The sequence below is a fragment of the Juglans microcarpa x Juglans regia genome, chromosome 4D (assembly GCF_004785595.1).
Source record: "Juglans microcarpa x Juglans regia isolate MS1-56 chromosome 4D, Jm3101_v1.0, whole genome shotgun sequence".
NCBI lineage: Eukaryota > Viridiplantae > Streptophyta > Magnoliopsida > Fagales > Juglandaceae > Juglans > Juglans microcarpa x Juglans regia.
This window is the reverse complement of record NC_054600.1, coordinates 27868068-27886216: the sequence shown is the minus strand read 5'-3', so window position 1 is coordinate 27886216 and position 18149 is coordinate 27868068. Positions and strand designations below refer to the sequence as shown.

At 36.5% G+C, this 18149-nt stretch overlaps 3 protein-coding genes across 5 annotated transcripts; 2 read left to right on the top strand and 1 right to left on the bottom strand.

The window, feature by feature from the left end:
* Positions 1 to 1473: 1473 nt before the first annotated feature.
* On the top strand, positions 1474 to 17612 carry LOC121259724 (probable GTP-binding protein OBGC2). 2 transcript variants are annotated; one of them, XM_041161445.1, is made up of 13 exons: positions 1476 to 1664; positions 2748 to 3244; positions 3508 to 3599; positions 3932 to 4015; positions 4083 to 4160; positions 4796 to 4996; positions 5077 to 5184; positions 5471 to 5545; positions 5698 to 5918; positions 6277 to 6489; positions 6577 to 6580; positions 8460 to 8462; positions 17600 to 17612. In XM_041161445.1, exons 1-10 carry the CDS (start codon positions 1570 to 1572, stop codon positions 6374 to 6376), a joined length of 1551 nt encoding a protein of 516 aa, XP_041017379.1. In that variant the 5' UTR covers positions 1476 to 1569; the 3' UTR covers positions 6377 to 6489; positions 6577 to 6580; positions 8460 to 8462; positions 17600 to 17612. The 2 variants fall into 2 exon arrangements, with proteins under 2 accessions (XP_041017380.1, XP_041017379.1); XM_041161446.1 differs by lacking the exon at positions 4083 to 4160 and having other exon boundaries at positions 1474 to 1664.
* Positions 8488 to 9708, top strand: LOC121259727 (dehydration-responsive element-binding protein 2D-like). Its single transcript, XM_041161449.1, has one exon. The coding sequence runs from the start codon at positions 8684 to 8686 to the stop codon at positions 9386 to 9388; it is 705 nt and encodes a 234-aa protein (XP_041017383.1). The 5' UTR covers positions 8488 to 8683; the 3' UTR covers positions 9389 to 9708.
* LOC121259726 (purple acid phosphatase 2-like) lies at positions 10744 to 15041 on the bottom strand. Of its 2 annotated transcripts, none has more exons than XM_041161448.1 (9): positions 14879 to 15041; positions 14552 to 14743; positions 14088 to 14288; positions 13885 to 13996; positions 13330 to 13559; positions 12972 to 13110; positions 12229 to 12449; positions 11310 to 11431; positions 10744 to 11205 (listed from the first exon to the last, which is right to left on the bottom strand). In XM_041161448.1, the coding sequence occupies exons 2-9, from the start codon at positions 14729 to 14731 to the stop codon at positions 11007 to 11009; spliced, it is 1404 nt and encodes a 467-aa protein (XP_041017382.1). In that variant the 5' UTR covers positions 14732 to 14743; positions 14879 to 15041; the 3' UTR covers positions 10744 to 11006. The 2 variants fall into 2 exon arrangements, with proteins under 2 accessions (XP_041017382.1, XP_041017381.1); XM_041161447.1 differs by having other exon boundaries at positions 14552 to 14739.
* Positions 17613 to 18149: the final 537 nt, after the last annotated feature.

Here is an 18149-nt window from a genome sequence, read left to right as displayed (position 1 = left end):
GTGTCAATAAAAAGAAGGTTCCTCTTATTTTGAAAGACTGACACAATCTAATTTCTGGTTTACATTTAAAGAATTATATATTAAAAAAATTGAACCCTTGTCTTAAACTTGTAGTTAAACGATTCCCATGCCTATATGCTATCTCATCAGAGAGAGCACCAGCGAATGGGGATGACATTTTGTGCTCAACGGTTGTGTTTGGATTGTATCAATTCATAAACATTCGACTATATGAGTCAATTCGAACACGATCTGTTAAGTTAAACGGGTCAAACTTTCAAATTCTAACATGATCAATTTAAATAATAGATCGCATCGTATCATCCGTTTTGACTTATTTAATAATTAATTAGAAAATATTCAACATGATACAACTAATTTTAGCCCATTTCATATAAATGGATTGAACTAACCCGCATAACTTATTAAACCCGATTAAGATAATTTTAAAAATTAAAATCCATATTTATTAGTAGTCACAATATCTAAAAAACAATAAAACTACTTACTAACAAAAAATATCAATATTTTTCAAATTTTAACGTATAATAAAACCAATATTACAAATTCAACAATAACAAATATGAGTATAGGTCTAGAATTACAATTCTAATAATAAAAACATAAGCACATTGGAAAATATCAATATTACAATCCAATAATAATAAAATTATAATTCTGAAATAAAATTTAAATAAATTATTTCGAGTTGATTTCGGGTTAAGCGGATTGACTTGTTGTTGACCCAGTTATTAATCGTATATTAACAGGTCAACCCGTTTTTAACCGAACTCATTTATATCAAATCTAAACTCGTTAATTTCATATCGAATTCATATTAATTTCATAGGTCATGTCACATATTGATACCACTACTGATGCCGAGCCTCCACAATGTAGGGGTGGGTAGCGGGGCCCCACACCCCCTTCTGCCCCACCCCACCCCACCCAACCCCACATCTAGCACCCCTAGCGGGGGCGGGGAGGGCCCAACCCCGCCCTGCCCCGCTTACATGTTTATATATATAAATATTATATATATAAACATAAATATATATTTATATTTTATAAATTGTGTATGTATAAATGTATATTACAATTTGTAGACTTGTTCACAAAGTATATACTAGTAAATTTAAAAACTACATAATTATTTACAATTTAGATCTAAAAATGTATTTTTAATCACTTTTGAATCGAAGAATAATTTTTAAACCTAATGAAATGTAATCTATTTTTTAAGTAGACACGAGGCCCCGGCCCTGGGATGCAAGGGCAGGGTGCAAGAAATGGGTGGCCTCGCTCCGTAAGAGGTGGGTAGCACCCCTACCGCAATGTGCAAACCCTAGACAATTTATGGCTGTGGCATTGTTATCGTCGTGGGAAGCGACGACATTTAGTTAAAAGGGTGCAGTACTTCGCTTGCAAAACCTACAAAGAAAGGCAGCACTCTTTAAAACGACCAACCGTTTCCAGTACTGAGAGACTGTTAAAACAACAGGTGTGCCATTGCCAGAGGATTCTCTCAAATCTTTGTCCGAGTCAGAGTGAGGCCCTTTTATTCAGATAATGCCTTGGCTGATTTCTGCACCATCCTCACCTTCGTATCTCAGCGTACGCCTCCATAACAATACGTTTTTCTCCGCTCGAGTTTTCTCGGAAAGGTATTCTTTCTCGAAGAAGAAGAAGACTTTATTTAGCTTTGATTTGCGAAATCTTTATTGCCTAGAAGAAACGAGCTCCATAGTTCTTGATAAGTTAAATAAATAAAAAAACATAAAATTTGACGGTGCGTTTGGTTGCACTGAAAAAATCAAAGAATATGACTTGTTGCAATTTAGTAATTTACTGGTGGATTTAAATATATATTTCGTTCTTGCCCCAACTTTTCGCATCATTATGAAATTTATGATGGAAGCATTACTGCAATTACATTTTTCTTGGTTGCTGAGAGATTTGAAATCTTCAAGTTCTTTCTCGTCGTAATATAGTAGTGAGCAAATGAATTTTTAGGGCTTTTATTTTCATTTTTTATTTTCAATAAAGGAATCGTAGGAACCACTAATTGTTTCCTCCCATAAAACCTTTTCCCGTCCTGTTTCTTTAAAAGTTACGTTTTACCTTGAAGAAATTGTGGTGAGAAAGCAACCAAGATTACCAAAGATGATTTCTGTAATTAGATATACTAGGGATAAGTTTGCCGCAAAATTGTTGCTCGAGAACGCAGACATTTTATAGTTAGCATTGCATGTTACGGAATTTTACAAACTTCTGACTCAGGGTGCGCTTATTTTATGTCAAGACCTTGTCATTCAGAGTGGTGATAAATTCTGTTTTCCAGAGTGGCTCACATTCCTAATGCTTAACAAAAGATGAAGCCAATTGTATTTGGTGGTAACTCCAGACGCCGCTTGATGAATGCACCTGATGTTTCAGCTTTTAATCGTACAGACAAATTTGTTGTGATTTACTGTTTTATGTATGCTGATATGTAGTAATTTGGATACGCTTCAACCACACCATAAGAAAAATATGTGAATTTTCAGAAGCTTTTTTCTACTAAAACAAGACCAAGGAAAACACACTTCAGATTATCTCGGAAAACTGGAATAACTGTGTTTTCACATGAGCATATGAACTTACTTTGTTGTTTCCATTGAAACTCCTCATTTCTATGTATTTTATTGTATGACTTCATTCCTATTTTTTAATCGGAATCCTTATGTAATATCTTTTTTAATTAATAGATCAAGAGGCCTTCTAATCTATCGGCGTAATCAACACAAAAGCAATTCTAAAAATTGTGCATACTACACGGTGAAGTGCCAAATTGCCAGGGTGAATGAGGGTTCTTCCTCAAGCCCTGTTACGTTGATCAACGAACCTCACAAGTATTTTGATCAGGCTATCATCACAGTCCGTGCTGGAGATGGAGGCCACGGTGCCATTCTTAACATGCCTAACCAGAGAGCTGGTAAGTCTCAAGGAAAGCATGAAAAGGAGAAGACACGGAGGAAAAGCTTGTATAAAAGGGATTTTGATGGGTCACTTATCCTTCCTATGGGCGGGCATGGAGGGGATGTAGTGATATATGCAGACGAAGGGAAAGATACATTATTGGAATTTCACAAGAAAGGCCGATATAATGCAAAGCGTGGTGGAAATGTTGATGCAATGGGTGTTTTGACTTCCCAGTTGCACAACGGACTTGCTGCACCAACTTTGCGCATTCCTGTGCCTGTAGGTTTGTATGTTATGTTCCTAATTTTGACAAAGATAACTGCCATTGCATGTTATGAGAATTATAGTGGGGAATATCCTTGACCAGATCTGATTATGTAGGTGGTTTCCTCCTCCCTTTATTATCTCTAGTTCAAACGAGGATGAGAATATGCTAGGACGGTTAATTCTCATTTAAACATTCACCTATTAAAAAACCTCTCATTTAAACATTCAGAAAAAATAGTTGCTTCATGCGTACTGTTTTCTCTCCTAATCTGATGACAGGTACAGTTGTGAAACGTAAGCGGGGGAAGTTGTTGGCTGATCTGGCACATCCAGGTGATGAAGTCCTAGTTGCTAGGGGCGGGCAAGGAGGGGTAAGGAAATCGATTTTTTTTTCCCAGTTTACTTGTCTCAGTGTAATAGTGAGTGCATAGTATTTGTTGTCTCTTTCTTTCATTCATTTATTTTCCAAAGTTATGCTCTTTGATGTCAAGACATTCTGCCTAAGATGGAGTAATGGTAAAGTTTCGGTTCATTGGAATATCAAAATTTAAATAATGGGCCTGAAAATATCAAAATATTACATGCATGTTATCTTCAATGTGCCTGCAGGTTATCATCAGAATTTAAGAGCACATTTTTTTAACTTGGGTGCTCAATGTTGATATGTAATTCTAAACTTTTCTTGATCAATTATTTTTGACAGATTAGCTTGGTAGAAATGCCAGAGCATCGAAGGAAAAAGCTGATGGCTTTGACCACAAATGTGATGAGAGATGACAGTGATAAGGTAAGCATGGAAAGTTATATGCCTTTCATGTCATACACATATGTGAATCTTTATAACTATATTGCAGGTTTTAGTTCTTGGTCAACCCGGGGAGGAAGTTAGTTTGGAGTTGATTCTACGCATTGTTGCTGATGTTGGTTTAGTTGTAAGTACTGCTTGGTTTACATGAAGAGCTTGGTTGCATTAAATGTTGCCTATGTTTTCATTGTTATCATTAACCCCAGGAGTTTTGCTATATACAAGCAAGTTTGTGTACCAATCTACGTACTAATACTATTATCTTCATATTCTAAATTTAAATTAGCACTGTTTTCAATAAAGTCTACTTTCTGACCAATCATATTGAATGGGTGCGCGTATTAGTGCGCAGAATTACTTACAACTAGATTTTTCCTAACCCCAGTTAGGTACTTCTCATGTATACATCCTGTGTACTTGGGCTTTGCCTTCTCTTATGAATAAAACTTCTTGATCACCTATAAAAAAAAAAAAATTTTGCTGCTTATTAAAAAAATCATTTTTTTAAAAATTTTCATGGTACAGTCTAATAATTTGTAGTTATAAGTTTGTTTTAAAGTAATAAAGATAATGGAAAAGGAAAGCCCAACAGAATTCTTCACATTTCATTACTGATTTAAAGGATGCAGTCATCCTTATTGATGTACTTACTTCCGTTTCCCATGTATTTAAGAAAAAATGTGTGGATTGGTAGATTACTAATTATAATTATTGATTTAATTTTCTTCTAGATTACTAGAGGTTTACTTGCTCTTGTTGTAGGGACTCCCAAATGCTGGAAAATCAACCCTTTTGGCTGCCATTACTCTTGCAAAACCTGATATTGCTGACTATCCTTTCACCACATTAATGCCAAACCTTGGACGCCTTGATGGTGATCCTAGTTTAGGAGCGCGGATGTACTCATCTGAGGCAACATTGGCTGATTTGCCTGGTCTTATAGAGGGTGCTCATCTAGGGAAGGTTTGTGTGTTTTTCATGTCAATTGCCTGCTTACTATAAAGTAAAACGTTGCTAAATTTGACATCTGTACCATCCTTCAGGGTCTTGGTCGCAACTTCTTGAGGCATCTAAGGAGGACTCGGCTCTTGGTCCATGTTGTTGATGCAGCTGCTGATAACCCTGTAAATGACTACAGAACAGTAAAAGAAGTATGTGCTCTCCTTCTTGAATAATACCGATATATGTTTAACTGGGTTGCTAGCACAAGGGTTTTAGTTTTATGTAAAGCTGAGTGGGAGATTAGGATCATGATTTTGAGCTGTCAAATCTTGTAGGGAAAAAATGACAATGTCCGGACGTTCTAGAGTTTTCTTCATTGTTTTTAGCATTCTGGGAGTTCGAATGTGAAAAGCCCATGGAAATAATTTATCACGTGGTTATTCTTAAACTTTTTAATCTTTCACATATAAACACTGGGATTTTATGGTCTTGCAGGAATTGCGAATGTACAATCCTGATTACCTTGAACGACCATTCATTGTGGTGCTAAATAAGATTGACCTTCCAGAGGTATGTGCCTTTGATTGTTCCTTTCAGATTTGGAACCCCTTTCCTTGGTATTATCTTATTTTCATATCCTAGTGCTGTTAGTATTAATCTTATTAATCTTTCCATTTCTTATGTTAATTGAAATTTAAGAATTCTGTTAATTACCATTTCAGGCAAGAGACAGGCTTTCATCTTTGACTGAAAAAATAATGAGGATCGGAAGTGATGGTGCATCTTCTAAGCCAGAAACGAGCTCTGACAATGTTCTTCAATTGCTTGCCAGTGAAGCCCCGCATGCAGATGTATCTTCTCCAGGGATTCAAAGTAAGGATGAGAAGGACAAAGAAATCGAGGACTATCCACGCCCCCTTGCAGTTGTAGGAGTTAGTGTCCTGTAAGTTCCCGTTGTCTCTGTGTCTTTTCTCTCCAAGTACTATGTTTTTCTATATTTTACCTCAAATCCTTTTTTGGGTGTTCTATAGCAGCTTTTGTTTCTTGAGTGAAAATTCCTGATCTTGTACAGCCATTTTTACTTTTTGGACATCTGCTTCGGAGATAGTTTATGAGCTGCTGGTTGTGTTTTCCTACTCTTCAATGCTAAAAAAATTGACATGTTAGTTCTTTTTGGACACAGTTCAGGTTGTGGTGAACAAGTTACCTAATTTATAGTGCTCGAAACATGAAAATGTAGTTTGTGCTCTATTTGGGTCCAAGGGCAGCATAACCCTACCATTTTATATTTTGTATAGCAGGAAAGGTATCAGGATAAATGAGATGTTGAAGGAGATAAGGGCAGCCCTGAAGAAGTGCAGAGATCCCGATGAAGCTTTGAAGTTGGGCGCGCGATCATGAGATTGGCCTTCAAGGCTCCATCAATTTACACCGGCTCTTTTATGGGTTTTGATCATTTTGGTCCAGCTATCACTGTACCCGGGAAATTTTCATTTTCTTGTAAATGCCAGTTAGTCTCCATGCTAGCAATTACTGCTTACAATGCATGCATGTACAGGTAGTGGTTGGGTGTTGGTGAGAGCGAAGCTGCTTATTAAGAGGGTTGTGCCGTGATGATGATGAGAATGTGTGGGGTGGGCTTGGTGTTTCGAAATTTAAAATACTTTTAGAATGTAATTCAAACTTTTTGCGTCACCGTTGCTATTTTGAGCTCATTTATTGTACTTATTGTAGATCTTGGACATCCCAAGTGGTCGCACGCATTTAGTTTGGGTCGTTTAGGTGATTTAGATCAGACTTTTACCCTCTGCCCTCTGGGACTCCAATGCTTTTGCTATGTATTTGCAAGTTGACGTGGGATAAAGACCTATAAAGAAAAGTGGCACCTTTGTGTTTTTTTGAGAAAACCTTGAGGCCAGTCTGGTGTGAAAATTAATTTCGTACTGGTCAATCAGCAAATGCCATGTAAGCATCCTAAAATGAATTGAAATGAATCAGCATACACCCAAAACCTCTCCCTCCTCTCTCTCGCTCTTCCTCCCCCATCTGCACTCAAGACGCTGATTGTCCCTCTCCCTCTTTCTCTCCCTCTCTCCCCCATCTGCACTCAAAATGTGGCTAGCAGATATTTCTACCACTATTACCATATTCTTTTCCAACATTTTCTCGTTGATTCATTTTTTCCTCAATGTCCATGATTCATTTTATTCTGATTACTTTGATCTGCTTTGCCCTTGGATTCAGATTCTGTATAATAGAAGGGCAGCCAGAAACAGAGCAAGACTTTGTCACAATGGAATTGCAAGGTATCTAGGATTGTATTCAGTGTCATCAGAACAAAATTTTCTTGCATATGGAGGAGGTGAGTGAGAATCCAACAGATACTCTATATCCCTATCTCAAAGCTTATTGGTTTGATAGATAAGCTTGAATGGTTGTTAGAGCTCTCAATTTTGCAGAGTAGCAAAATTATTGGATAATATTCATGTCCTTGTGTACTGGTTAAGAAATCTGTTCAATCCAACTGACTTTATACTGGGTGGAGAGGGGGAGAGAGAGAGGGGTAGTAGTCGTCTTGGTGCAGATGGGGGAGGAAGAGGGAGAGAAAGGAGAGGGAGAGGTTTCGGGTGTATGCAGGTCCATTTTAATTCTTTTTGAGATACCTACATGGCACTTGTTGATTGGCGAGTGTGAATTTAATCTTCACACCCGACCGGCCTGGAATGCTACTCTTTTTTTTTTTTTTTTTCTCAGTAGAAAAATGACATTTTGATGTAAATTCAAAAAGGAAAAATGATGCTATAGGTGTGACATATTACAGTGTAACAATTCTTATTCTCCTTTCAATTTGATGACAAATTGTGCGCCAATCTTTTGTGAATTGAATTATATCTTTTTATTTTTAGGGTAATTTCTCATATGCATTAGTAGTGACGTGGTCTTATGTAAGACGAGCACAGCGGAGAGGTATTCAGTAACTGTAAGCACAAAGGAATCTATCTACCAAAGATTGAGGAGGATTCAGAGTATTATCGTAAAACTCGTAGCGTGGGCCCCTTACAGTACTGGATCGAGGAGAAATCCTGAAAAGATTGAATATGTTCACACAGACATCAGGGCTGATCCCACCACTTCATGGGAACTGGGAGCCCCACGTATCAATCTCTCTGCTTTGCTAATTGCCGTGTCCAACTGATTTTGGGAACCCCCAACTATGTTCTTATCCCCAGCCATCTGCACGTTTAAAGACACCGCCATCCCTAAAATATTAGAAAAATGACAATTATCCAATTCCATTCTCCTCCTCCTCCTCAAGTTTAATTTAGAAAAAGAAAAATGAAATACAAAATGAAAAGCAAATTTAGGTATGTATATGCATGTATTATACACATGCATTATACACATGCTTTTCTCCGTTTGCCACCTGAGCTCGTGCTCAAACAAATGCCGAAGCCAAGTGTGTCTAAGAGAAACAAACAGTGAGGCTGTGTGTGGACACGAGCAGTGTGGTTCATAGTGCCAAGTAGCAACACCAAGTCACCAGAAAAGCCACGTTTCAGGCGTGTCTCAGTACAGTGTATCCCAAGTTCTTACTTGGCTTTGCTTCCGTTATATATATAGTATTCGTACCTGCCATTAAGCCATATCTGTAACCTTATCGCCAAAATCTTAATTGGATCAGGCTCTGGTCAGTTCTCTGCACGAACAATGTTGAAATCAGATATGGGTCTTGTAGAGAGAAAACAGGTGAAGAAGCCTGCACAGGCAAGCTCGAGAAAAGGGTGCATGAGAGGGAAAGGAGGTCCAGAGAATGCTCTGTGCACCTACAAGGGCGTCCGGCAGAGAACCTGGGGCAAATGGGTGGCCGAAATCCGAGAGCCAAATCGTGGTGCGCGCCTCTGGCTGGGGACTTTCGACACGTCCCTTGAGGCTGCCAGGGCATATGATGCCGCTGCACGTAAGCTTTATGGCTCGGTGGCCAAGCTCAATCTGCCGGACTTGTCGAGCACCATTAATTCTCGGCGTCCAGCCACTTCGAACAAAAACCAGACTGCCAATATCGAAAACCAATCTCATGTCATGCATAATTCAGGCACTACGGCCACCACAAGTTCTCCAAATAGTAGTTGCCCAATAGTCAGGGATATTGAAGATGTTAAACCACAAGTCTACCAAAACAGTTCTACCATGTCTTTTACTGATGAAAGCGTGGAGACCCAAGAAAAGCAAGCGGCCGAATACAACGTGAAATTCGGGGAGAATGAGGAGGGGATTGATGGACTTTGGGGTAATATCAATCCCAGTTTCCCAGTGTTTGATGAGACAATATGGGCAGAGGCCGCCATGTCATTAGATTTTCCATTCATGGGGGACTCGGGAATTTTCGCAGGCAACTTAATTGGTCGATGGTAGTGGCCGGGAAACGTTGCAGTCAAAATGATGCATGTAATTAAAGCATCATGGCCTGGAACAAGTTGCCAAAATATATATGTATTGTTAATATTAGATATGGCATGGATAAACTTAGTATAGGCTGTATATCATAAGTACTGTATCTGAGTTCAGTAAAGGTCTCGACCCCACGAGGGTTTGGCTCTTGTGTGTCTCTCTCTCTTTTATTTTTCTTTTTGTTCTCTTTTCTGAAAGGGTGGGGTTTACAAAGCTCTTGTATGTATTAATGAGTCACGTACCAAGTAAAAATAAGAAAGAAAGAAAGTCATCTTCTCACTCTACCTAGCTAGCTAGTGTTCCTTCTATGTACAAGAGAATATCGTTTATAAACAAACTATGATGTTTCAACCATCTTACGTAAGGAATTTTCATTAAAAGAATGAGTTTGGCCGGCTTGACAAAATCCGAGCCGAAAAATGAAAAGAAAGTAAGAGGATAAAAAGAGAGACTGCCCTCGCCCAACGTGGTCAACAACAGTTAAAATGCAGAAACTAACATTAGCGGCCTGCAGTCTGCAGCTGTCTTTTCTGACCGTGCATGCATGACTGCATGCTCTGTTACCCCATGTCTGCTTGTACTCGCTACATTCCATGTCTTGTTCCACGCCTATCCTGTTTCTCCCTAGGGGCATTGTGGGGGTAATGAGGTATTCGACAAAGGTAAAAAAAAAAAAAAAAGTGAGAGATGAGTTTTCAAGTTTAACTTCTGGCAAAAAAAATTGAAAAATAAAAGCTCACTCATCATCAATCATGCATCTCCTCAATATCTAATGGTGTAGCATCGAAAAAGATAATTATTTGTATGAATTTCCTCTTTTGATTAGACTCTCCATCCAAAATATTTTCCATCAAATGTCCGAAAAGTTTTAACGCCATGAAATGGGAGCAAAAAGATGGTATGGGTTAAAAAAAAGAAAGAGGAAACAAAAAGATGGTATGAGAAAAAAAGAAAGAGGAAAGAAAGAAATTCAAATACTAGTATCGAATCATCTTAGAAAGCCAAATGGTACTATTTATTTGGTAGTCCTGGAACTCTTTCAACCTCAAAAATTAACTCAAGAGGTGAGGTTTTCCCTCACACTTATAAACTGATCACCAGTTCCTTCCACAACCGATGTGGGACAACTCCAACACTATTCAAGGCTATGTTGTGGCAAATAATCAGAACAACCAAATTACGTTGTGATCAACATCCCAGAATTCATCGGTTCTATTTTGGCAGAAGATGGTACAGAAAGTTAGGATACGAGTGAATGAGTTTGCTGGGAGCGGCAGAGGCCTGCCAAGTTTACCTGTAAAACCCATTTTCACAGCAAATTGTACACACTGAATGAGTTTTATTTAGATTCATATAAAATCAAATTGTGCTTTACAATATCTGACAAATATTTCGTACAGTGAAATTTATTTGCAATACACTCTAACTTATCTGCAAATTTTGAAATCTGCCATAAATACTTCCACACCCCTCCTCTGTTGAACCTAGATATCAAAGCAAAAGGAAGGCTGATCATGAAGAGGGGAACTGTGCATTCTACATGTTTTCAAGTAACTTTTTACAGACTAGAGAATGACTCTTATCATATTGCAGCAACAGATGATGTTTCTGAGGGATGCCAATATCTGTTTGCCAACCATACAGAATCAGCTTCTACAGCATAGCCATCTTGATTGCGATGCCAACCAAAATAGGCATGAGTCCTGTTCTTTATGTCTAAAATCCCATGACCAAAGCTGGCTTCACGGTAAGCCGAGTAGCTTGGCTGGGGCTCTGTCATGCTGCAGAATTGAAAAATCCAATTAGTAGAGGCAAATTTCAATTTTTAGAGAAACAAGCAGAGAATTTTTTCCAAGAGGAACAATGCTTTTTGTACTATACGTACTTGGTCGCCAGTCCTTCAAGATTTCCTCCATCTCCAATGGTTATGTAAACGGGAGCAGATTGGTCACTAATGGGAGTGCACAACCCATTTACAACATTGTATGCGATATTTGAAAAACGTTCCTGCATTGTAAACAAAAGTTTTGGTGGTTGGAATTGTATTAATGCATGTTTCATTTCTCATGAAAAAAAAAAAAAAAAAAACCCCACTTAAGTTTGTTTGCTTAAGAGATCCATTTCCTAACAGAGAAGACATGTTTTATCTCAATCCTCTAATTAACAAGCCAATTAACCAATGTATATTATAGAAATTGGATTTATTTCTCATTCCCAAATGATGCCATGTCCTCTTTTACTTGACATGAAAAGCTCATGTATAGAAATCTATGAGAGGCAGGACAAGTGCACAATATTTAACGCGACTTGAAGCTGCATAGCAGCCACATGCATTAATTCCCTCTCATCGATCCATAGAAGCCCCTTGGAATATTGAATGTAATGTGTGAGTAGGTTCTTTATCGTAAAAGAGGCTTTAACCAGGACATAAAATCAAACAGATCGTATCACCTACTTTCCGAGCAGATAATTCAGTGGTCAAGAATAATTATCCAATTACATAGTCAGCTTAGTCTCATAAAATCAGCAACATGATTGAATGAAAAAACTTCATGGAGGACCTTTATATCTTGATCCTACTAGGCATTACATCAAGGATATTCAGTGTCTCTAATCAGTAACTAAGGAACAGACAGGGCAAATATGGAAAGATAGGAAACAAAACTTCAAAATAAAATTCAGGGCCCGTGTCATTTACGTTGAAGCAATTATTTTAACAACTCAAAAGTGCAAATCTTCTACACAAAGTGAAGGAATCTGCAAAATAGTGATGCAGCCCTAGTTTAAAAGAATTTTGCACTTACAGATCGTTCATAGGCATGAACATGACCAGCAAAGACAACATCAACTTTATACTCCACAAACCATTGCTCATAAATCACTCTCATGGTTTCCCCTTCCATATAATGATGTACATAACTACTATATAGTGGGCAATGCATAAAAACGATAAGCCACGGCGTCTCAGTCCTGTTCACTCTGGGCAGTTCCTTTACAAGCCATTTGTATTGTGGAGTGTATTTCCCTGCAGATAAAAGTTTCCTCAGTCATTTTACCTTTGATGTGCAATGTTTGACTCTTTCCAACAGTTAGCATATAGCATGTATACAAGCAATTTTACCATATAGCCTTGTTAATATGACTCTCAGTCCCTAAAGCCCTTTTCTACAGCACAAATGGATGTTCAATAGTATAACACTGGAGGCCATGGATAGATTCACTTATCCAAAAAATTTATAAGATTCCCTCCCGAATTAATTTATATGGTGGTGTATTGTGATTCATTAGTAATAATTTGGCTTCCCCTCTTAGTCTCTATCAAATCAGCAAATTAACCACTTAAATCATTAACCTTGAGCAAAGCTAATTTCCAAACATAAGAGCATCAGATAATTTACAAGTTGCTTTATAATAGTGATACGTTATAACTACTTGGAATTAAAGCTGCAGAAATGAGCTTAACTATTCATGCCACAATTGGCTGGCTTGTTCGATAAGAACTCACAATGACAACAAAAACACTGTAATAGAAAAGTAAAATTTTTACCAAAAGCTGTGTAGGACGACATGACAATGATATAGGCTGAAGCTCTCTTGATGGAGTACCAAAAGGGGGATGTACTATCTGATGCTTCATATGGTACATGATAACGATTTGTATAAGGCTTAAAGGGTGTAGTTTCACCCTGCGACAAAATGAATTATTACTTCATAAACCAAAGTATTTTAAGACTGTCTGAACAAAACAGCTATGCTAGACTAATTGAACATAAATAAAAGTATCATTGTAATGACACAGCCATTGAACATAAAGAGTAGCCATATTCATAATAGCAAGCACTGAGCACACAAAAAACAAGAAATTAACCAGTCAAGAGTAAACAAAAGCAGAGATAGAAACATACAAGTTCTGGAGCATAATCGATCTCATGATTGCCTGCAGTCCATACCCAAGGTTGATAAGCAGCATTTCTCTCTATGAACCTTCCCCATGTATCCCACCTGTTGTTGTCATGCAATGGATAGTCATCTGCATAAGAGAGGTCTCCAACGAACAATACCATCTGGCCTTTTGTTGGGTTTAATTCATAATGGGTGAGTGTCCTATTTGAATCATGAGTTTGACCAAGATCACCTGCTCAAAACTCTTGATAGAGTGAGAATCTTATATTATTATTTTTTAATATTATATTCTAATAGCCAGTTTTTGAACACATCAGATCAAACACTATATATTTGTGCCCTTGAAGGTATAGAAGGAGCAAATTCTAAGCTTGGATGTAATCATAAAGTATAACAGAAAAGCAATAATAACCTTAAAAATAGCAAGAAAAGTACTTCAACCATTCTAAATTTCTAAGCACACACTGATTAGCAATAAGAAAAGTGTTTTTCATGAAACTGATTTTATCCATCAATCAAAAGAAAATGAGTAAAATAAGTAAGCGAGATTGAATTACCTATTAGGCCAAATGTATATGGAACATCGGGGCCAACACTTGGAGGAGTTCTAAACCAGAACTGCCGTGTGGAATTCCCAGACCCGACCTCATAGAAGTATTTGGTGTTAAACTGCAGCATTCATTGAATTAAGTTTCCAAAACCTACCATGTTAATTTTTCTTTGAACAGGGAAAAAAAGAATACTAAGGACAAGCACACACCTCCAAATTGTTAATGGTGCAGTGATGAATATAACCGGAGGTGTAATTGACATACTTGTAGGTACGTATAAAACCATCAGCCCGGCTTTTTAGCTGGCTATTTTCAGCCCAGTAAAGCACTGTACTTGAACCGGGTTCATCTGCTGTAACCCAAGAGACAATCACACCCTTTCCTTCATGATCTCCTTGAGTTATATGCACCTTCAGACCCAAATTTTCCAAAATCAGAAAACAAGCATAACTACCTCCCCCCCAAATGGTGATAAATGTAGGAAAATAATCAAAGTTATGAATTTGGATCGGTTCAGCATTTAGTACTGGATTGAATTTAGTCTCTTTTTATTTGATTTTTTTTTTTTTTTTTGGGAAAATAACATGACATTACTCCCAATAGCATAAAACTTGGAGGAAAGAAATATCAGGAATGGAATTGGTAGAAATTCAAAACTTCTTAAAAAACACACCTGTTGGGGTGCATTGTAACCAGGAGGCACTCTGAAGACGTCACTGTCAATTGGCATATCCAGAGATAAGTCATCGTTCCTCACATAAGCACTGGTTATTCCGCAACTACAAAGCTCTAAAGCACTCAAAATCAAACACCCAACAAGAAGAACACCACCCTCACAGTCCCACCTCACCATTCCCACCTCTGTCTTCCAATCCGATATCCAATCAGCCGCCAAAAAAAAAAAGATAATCAGAAAGTATCAAGTAGTAAACCAATTCCCCCAAATATGCTGGGCGCTAAGGAATATTCATGTTTGGTTGCGAATATACTGGTATTTTACCTTATTAGTTAGTAGAACTGAGGTGGAAGCTGAAGTAAGGTAACAGTTTTGTAACTTTGTTAGGGATTGAAGAAGAGTAGAGAAACTTCCATCACAGCGGGGGTTGATGCGCCTGTCGCCGTCGGGACACGTACGGCTAACCGCCAGTCAACTGAAACACATGTCTATCAACGGAGGCGTGGAATCCGTGGAATCTCGAGTGAAAATTATATATAATATATAAAATAGTTTTTGTTTTTTTATTTAATGTATTTATTTAATATTTTTTATTATTTAAAAAAAATCATAATAACATTAAAAAATACTTCCTAAATTATTAAAAAATAAATAAAAAACATTGTCCAAAGCTCCGACCAGGAACCACCATGCGTGGATTTAGCATTTCTGTTTATATTAAATGAAAGAAAATGATAGTATGAAATATGCTCACTGTCTTTATTCATATAATAATTTTTTTTTAATTTTTTTACTAACTAAAAAATAATTATTAGTAAATTTTTATTTTTTATTAATGATTAAATATGTTTAAAACTAAAAGCCATTTACATTGCATTATTATATCTTTCATCTACGCCATTGAAGCAAAGGTTTTTTCTAGCTAGTTGACTGCTTGACAGTAAAAAGTTTTATTGGTATCAAATATTCAGATACATCATACTATTATTCTATTATATAAAATATGACACATTTATTATAATTAAATAATTTTTTATTAGATAATTTTTTATTATTTAATAGTAATAAATATACCACATCTTATATAATAAGATGAGAGTGTAATATATAACATCACTCATTTAGAAATAAATTTTTATCTAATTTTGAGAGCATATATACAGATTTTTATAAATACAGGTCAAATAATTTAAGAAAAAAATTTTCCAGAAAGAATTTGGAATTTACGAGCCTAAAAAGTCAATTTATGTGTATTCTTGATAAACGTTGCCTTATTTAGATGATTACGTAGAGTGACGCCTTTAGATTCGTCCTGTTTTGAAAAATGTTTCAGTTATAAATAGAGTATATGAAAACTAAATTTATAAATTGACATAATTTGATATATTATATTATAAAATTATTTTTATTATAAAATTATTTTTATTATAAATTATATCTAATAGATCTTATAAAATTACATCAATTTATAAATATACTTTTATGTAATTTCTTATATATGTAGCGGTTATCTTTAGCTTATCTTTTGTTTTGATAACTTAATTTTGCCTTTAGTTATTATCTAATAAAAGGAATTAAAATTGGGTAGGACGATTTTATAATTATTAAACACGATGGCATTGGATTAGAGGCTTTATTTATTTTCTCTCTCTCAGTCGTTTCTCTCTAGTGTGCCCATTGCCTCTCCCAGAAAGTCTTTTCGTTCACGGGGGAGGGGGGTTGATGCTTCGGCTCCACCCACATTCCCTCATCGCCGACCATGACTTTTATTCCGTTTATCTATGTTTTTTTTCTTAATTTTCGGGTAACACCGTTTATCTTTGTTGATCTGCTGCTTTTTGGTGACTTAGGGTGGACACGTGCCCCTTCTTCAGCTTCTCTAGGTGTCGATCGTCAAACTGGCGAAAGAAATCCACCCATTTGTGCAGCTTGTTTGCCTCATGCGCCGCCGCGCCTTACAAAGCACTCTGCCACCACGCGCGGCAATTTCAAGATCTACGGTTTCGAATATTCCAGATCCGACTGTTCTCTTCACTCCAACTGTGGCACGTGACCTGCACGCGCTACCACCTAACACTCCCTCGCCGGCGATTCGTCACAATTTTCGGTTGCTATACTATGTTTCTGCTTTCCCTAACTAAGGATCGAGTGAAAGTGGATGTGACAATTCCTTCCAGCCAATCCAAACCAACACGTTGCAGCACACCCCTTTGTACTGCGGCTTCTAACTGCAGTTTTATAGTCTTTTCATCAGACTATTTAAAAACCGTCACCAAGCGATCTCTCCTTGTAAGAATTGGATGAGAGTCAATCTTTTGGCTCCGATCACCCCATTTGTTTTTTTACTTTTGTGTTGTAATGTATGTTGGCTTTAGGAAGACTATAGGAGACTCCTACTCTACCGAATTTATATTTTGTATCCGTTAGTTTATCTATAAATACTTTACTTGCCGAGTAAAAAAGAAAAAAACGATAGCATTGATCACTTCATAACAAGTTAAAAAGTCTCGTTGAAATTTTAAATTTTATATAATTTCCTTCTATTTAAAATAAAAGTATACAAAATTAGGCACTCTTAAAACCCTACATTTATCAAATCTTATGGGTTGTTTTGAGACTTGGTCTGGAACGGATGTAAAAAATAATCCAGATTTGAGCGTCTCAAGTGAAAAAGATATGAAAAAAACAAAATGGGTTCTACAATATTTGATGGTACTGTATAAATATCTTAAACGTATTAAATGAATAAGAAATATTATAAAACCTATGTTCTATATCTATCTATCTCCCACTTAACTTTAAAATTCCGGATCAAAAGTTGAGAAAACCTTAATTTGGGAAGCACCACACAAGCATCATATGTTCTCTTTTCTCCCTCCTTTTGTTTGGTCTCTTATTGATCTTAAACTTTCAAAATAGGAATTGTCACGCATATAATGATGAGATAGGTTTATTGTATTTTGTGCAAATATTTGTAAAAATTGTAATGATAAGATAAGACTGGATGAGATAGGTTGTGATTAACTCTCAATCCAAACTGAGTAGTTTGGATGTTAAAAGCCTCTCATCTCATCTCAATTCAATATCCAAACACCACAAATATAAATATTTTTTTAATTTCAAATTTTCAACTTTTTCATCTAATTATTATCTAATCATTACAATTTTTCTAAATTTTTACACAAAACACAAAAGACAATTCAACTTCTTCAAATCATAAAAAAATAATAATATTCTAATAATATTTTAATCTTATAATATTTTTATTCAATTTTCTCTCCCTCATTTTTCAAAACTCCATAAAATATCTCAATTCAAATATTTTACTATTATTTATAAATTATTTTATTATTTATCATCTAAACTCATCTTATCTCATAATTAAGCCGGCCTAAACGTTCTGCTTATGGAAGAACGAGTCCACACAGTTTGAATAGTTCCCAAAACGTTACAAAAGAAACAGCGTTCGGTCGACATGAATCTTGTCCGGCGCAATTACTCAAAATTTGGGACGGCAGCTTGACTGCTTCCAACGTCTAATGCTTTCACGTAATCAAAGAATTAAATTCATCGTTGGAACCAACGACAAGTCGAC

What these genes read in the sequence shown, in the direction of transcription:
- LOC121259724 (XM_041161445.1), top strand. Translation starts at nt 1,570, where the DNA reads ATGCCTTGGCTGATTTCTGCACCATCCTCACCTTCGTATCTCAGCGTA. An exon ending in GCTCGAGTTTTCTCGGAAAG is followed by an intron (nt 1,665 to 2,747) that starts GTATTCTTTCTC and finishes TTTAATTAATAG; the next exon opens with ATCAAGAGGCCTTCTAATCT. An exon ending in AGGGTGCTCATCTAGGGAAG is followed by an intron (nt 4,997 to 5,076) that starts GTTTGTGTGTTT and finishes ACCATCCTTCAG; the next exon opens with GGTCTTGGTCGCAACTTCTT.
- LOC121259727 (XM_041161449.1), top strand. Translation starts at nt 8,684, where the DNA reads ATGTTGAAATCAGATATGGGTCTTGTAGAGAGAAAACAGGTGAAGAAG.
- LOC121259726 (XM_041161448.1), bottom strand. Translation starts at nt 14,731, where the DNA reads ATGGTGAGGTGGGACTGTGAGGGTGGTGTTCTTCTTGTTGGGTGTTTG. An exon ending in TCGATTATGCTCCAGAACTT is followed by an intron (nt 13,111 to 13,329) that starts GTATGTTTCTAT and finishes ATTTTGTCGCAG; the next exon opens with GGTGAAACTACACCCTTTAA. An exon ending in GTCGTCCTACACAGCTTTTG is followed by an intron (nt 12,450 to 12,971) that starts GTAAAAATTTTA and finishes TTTTATCTGCAG; the next exon opens with GGAAATACACTCCACAATAC.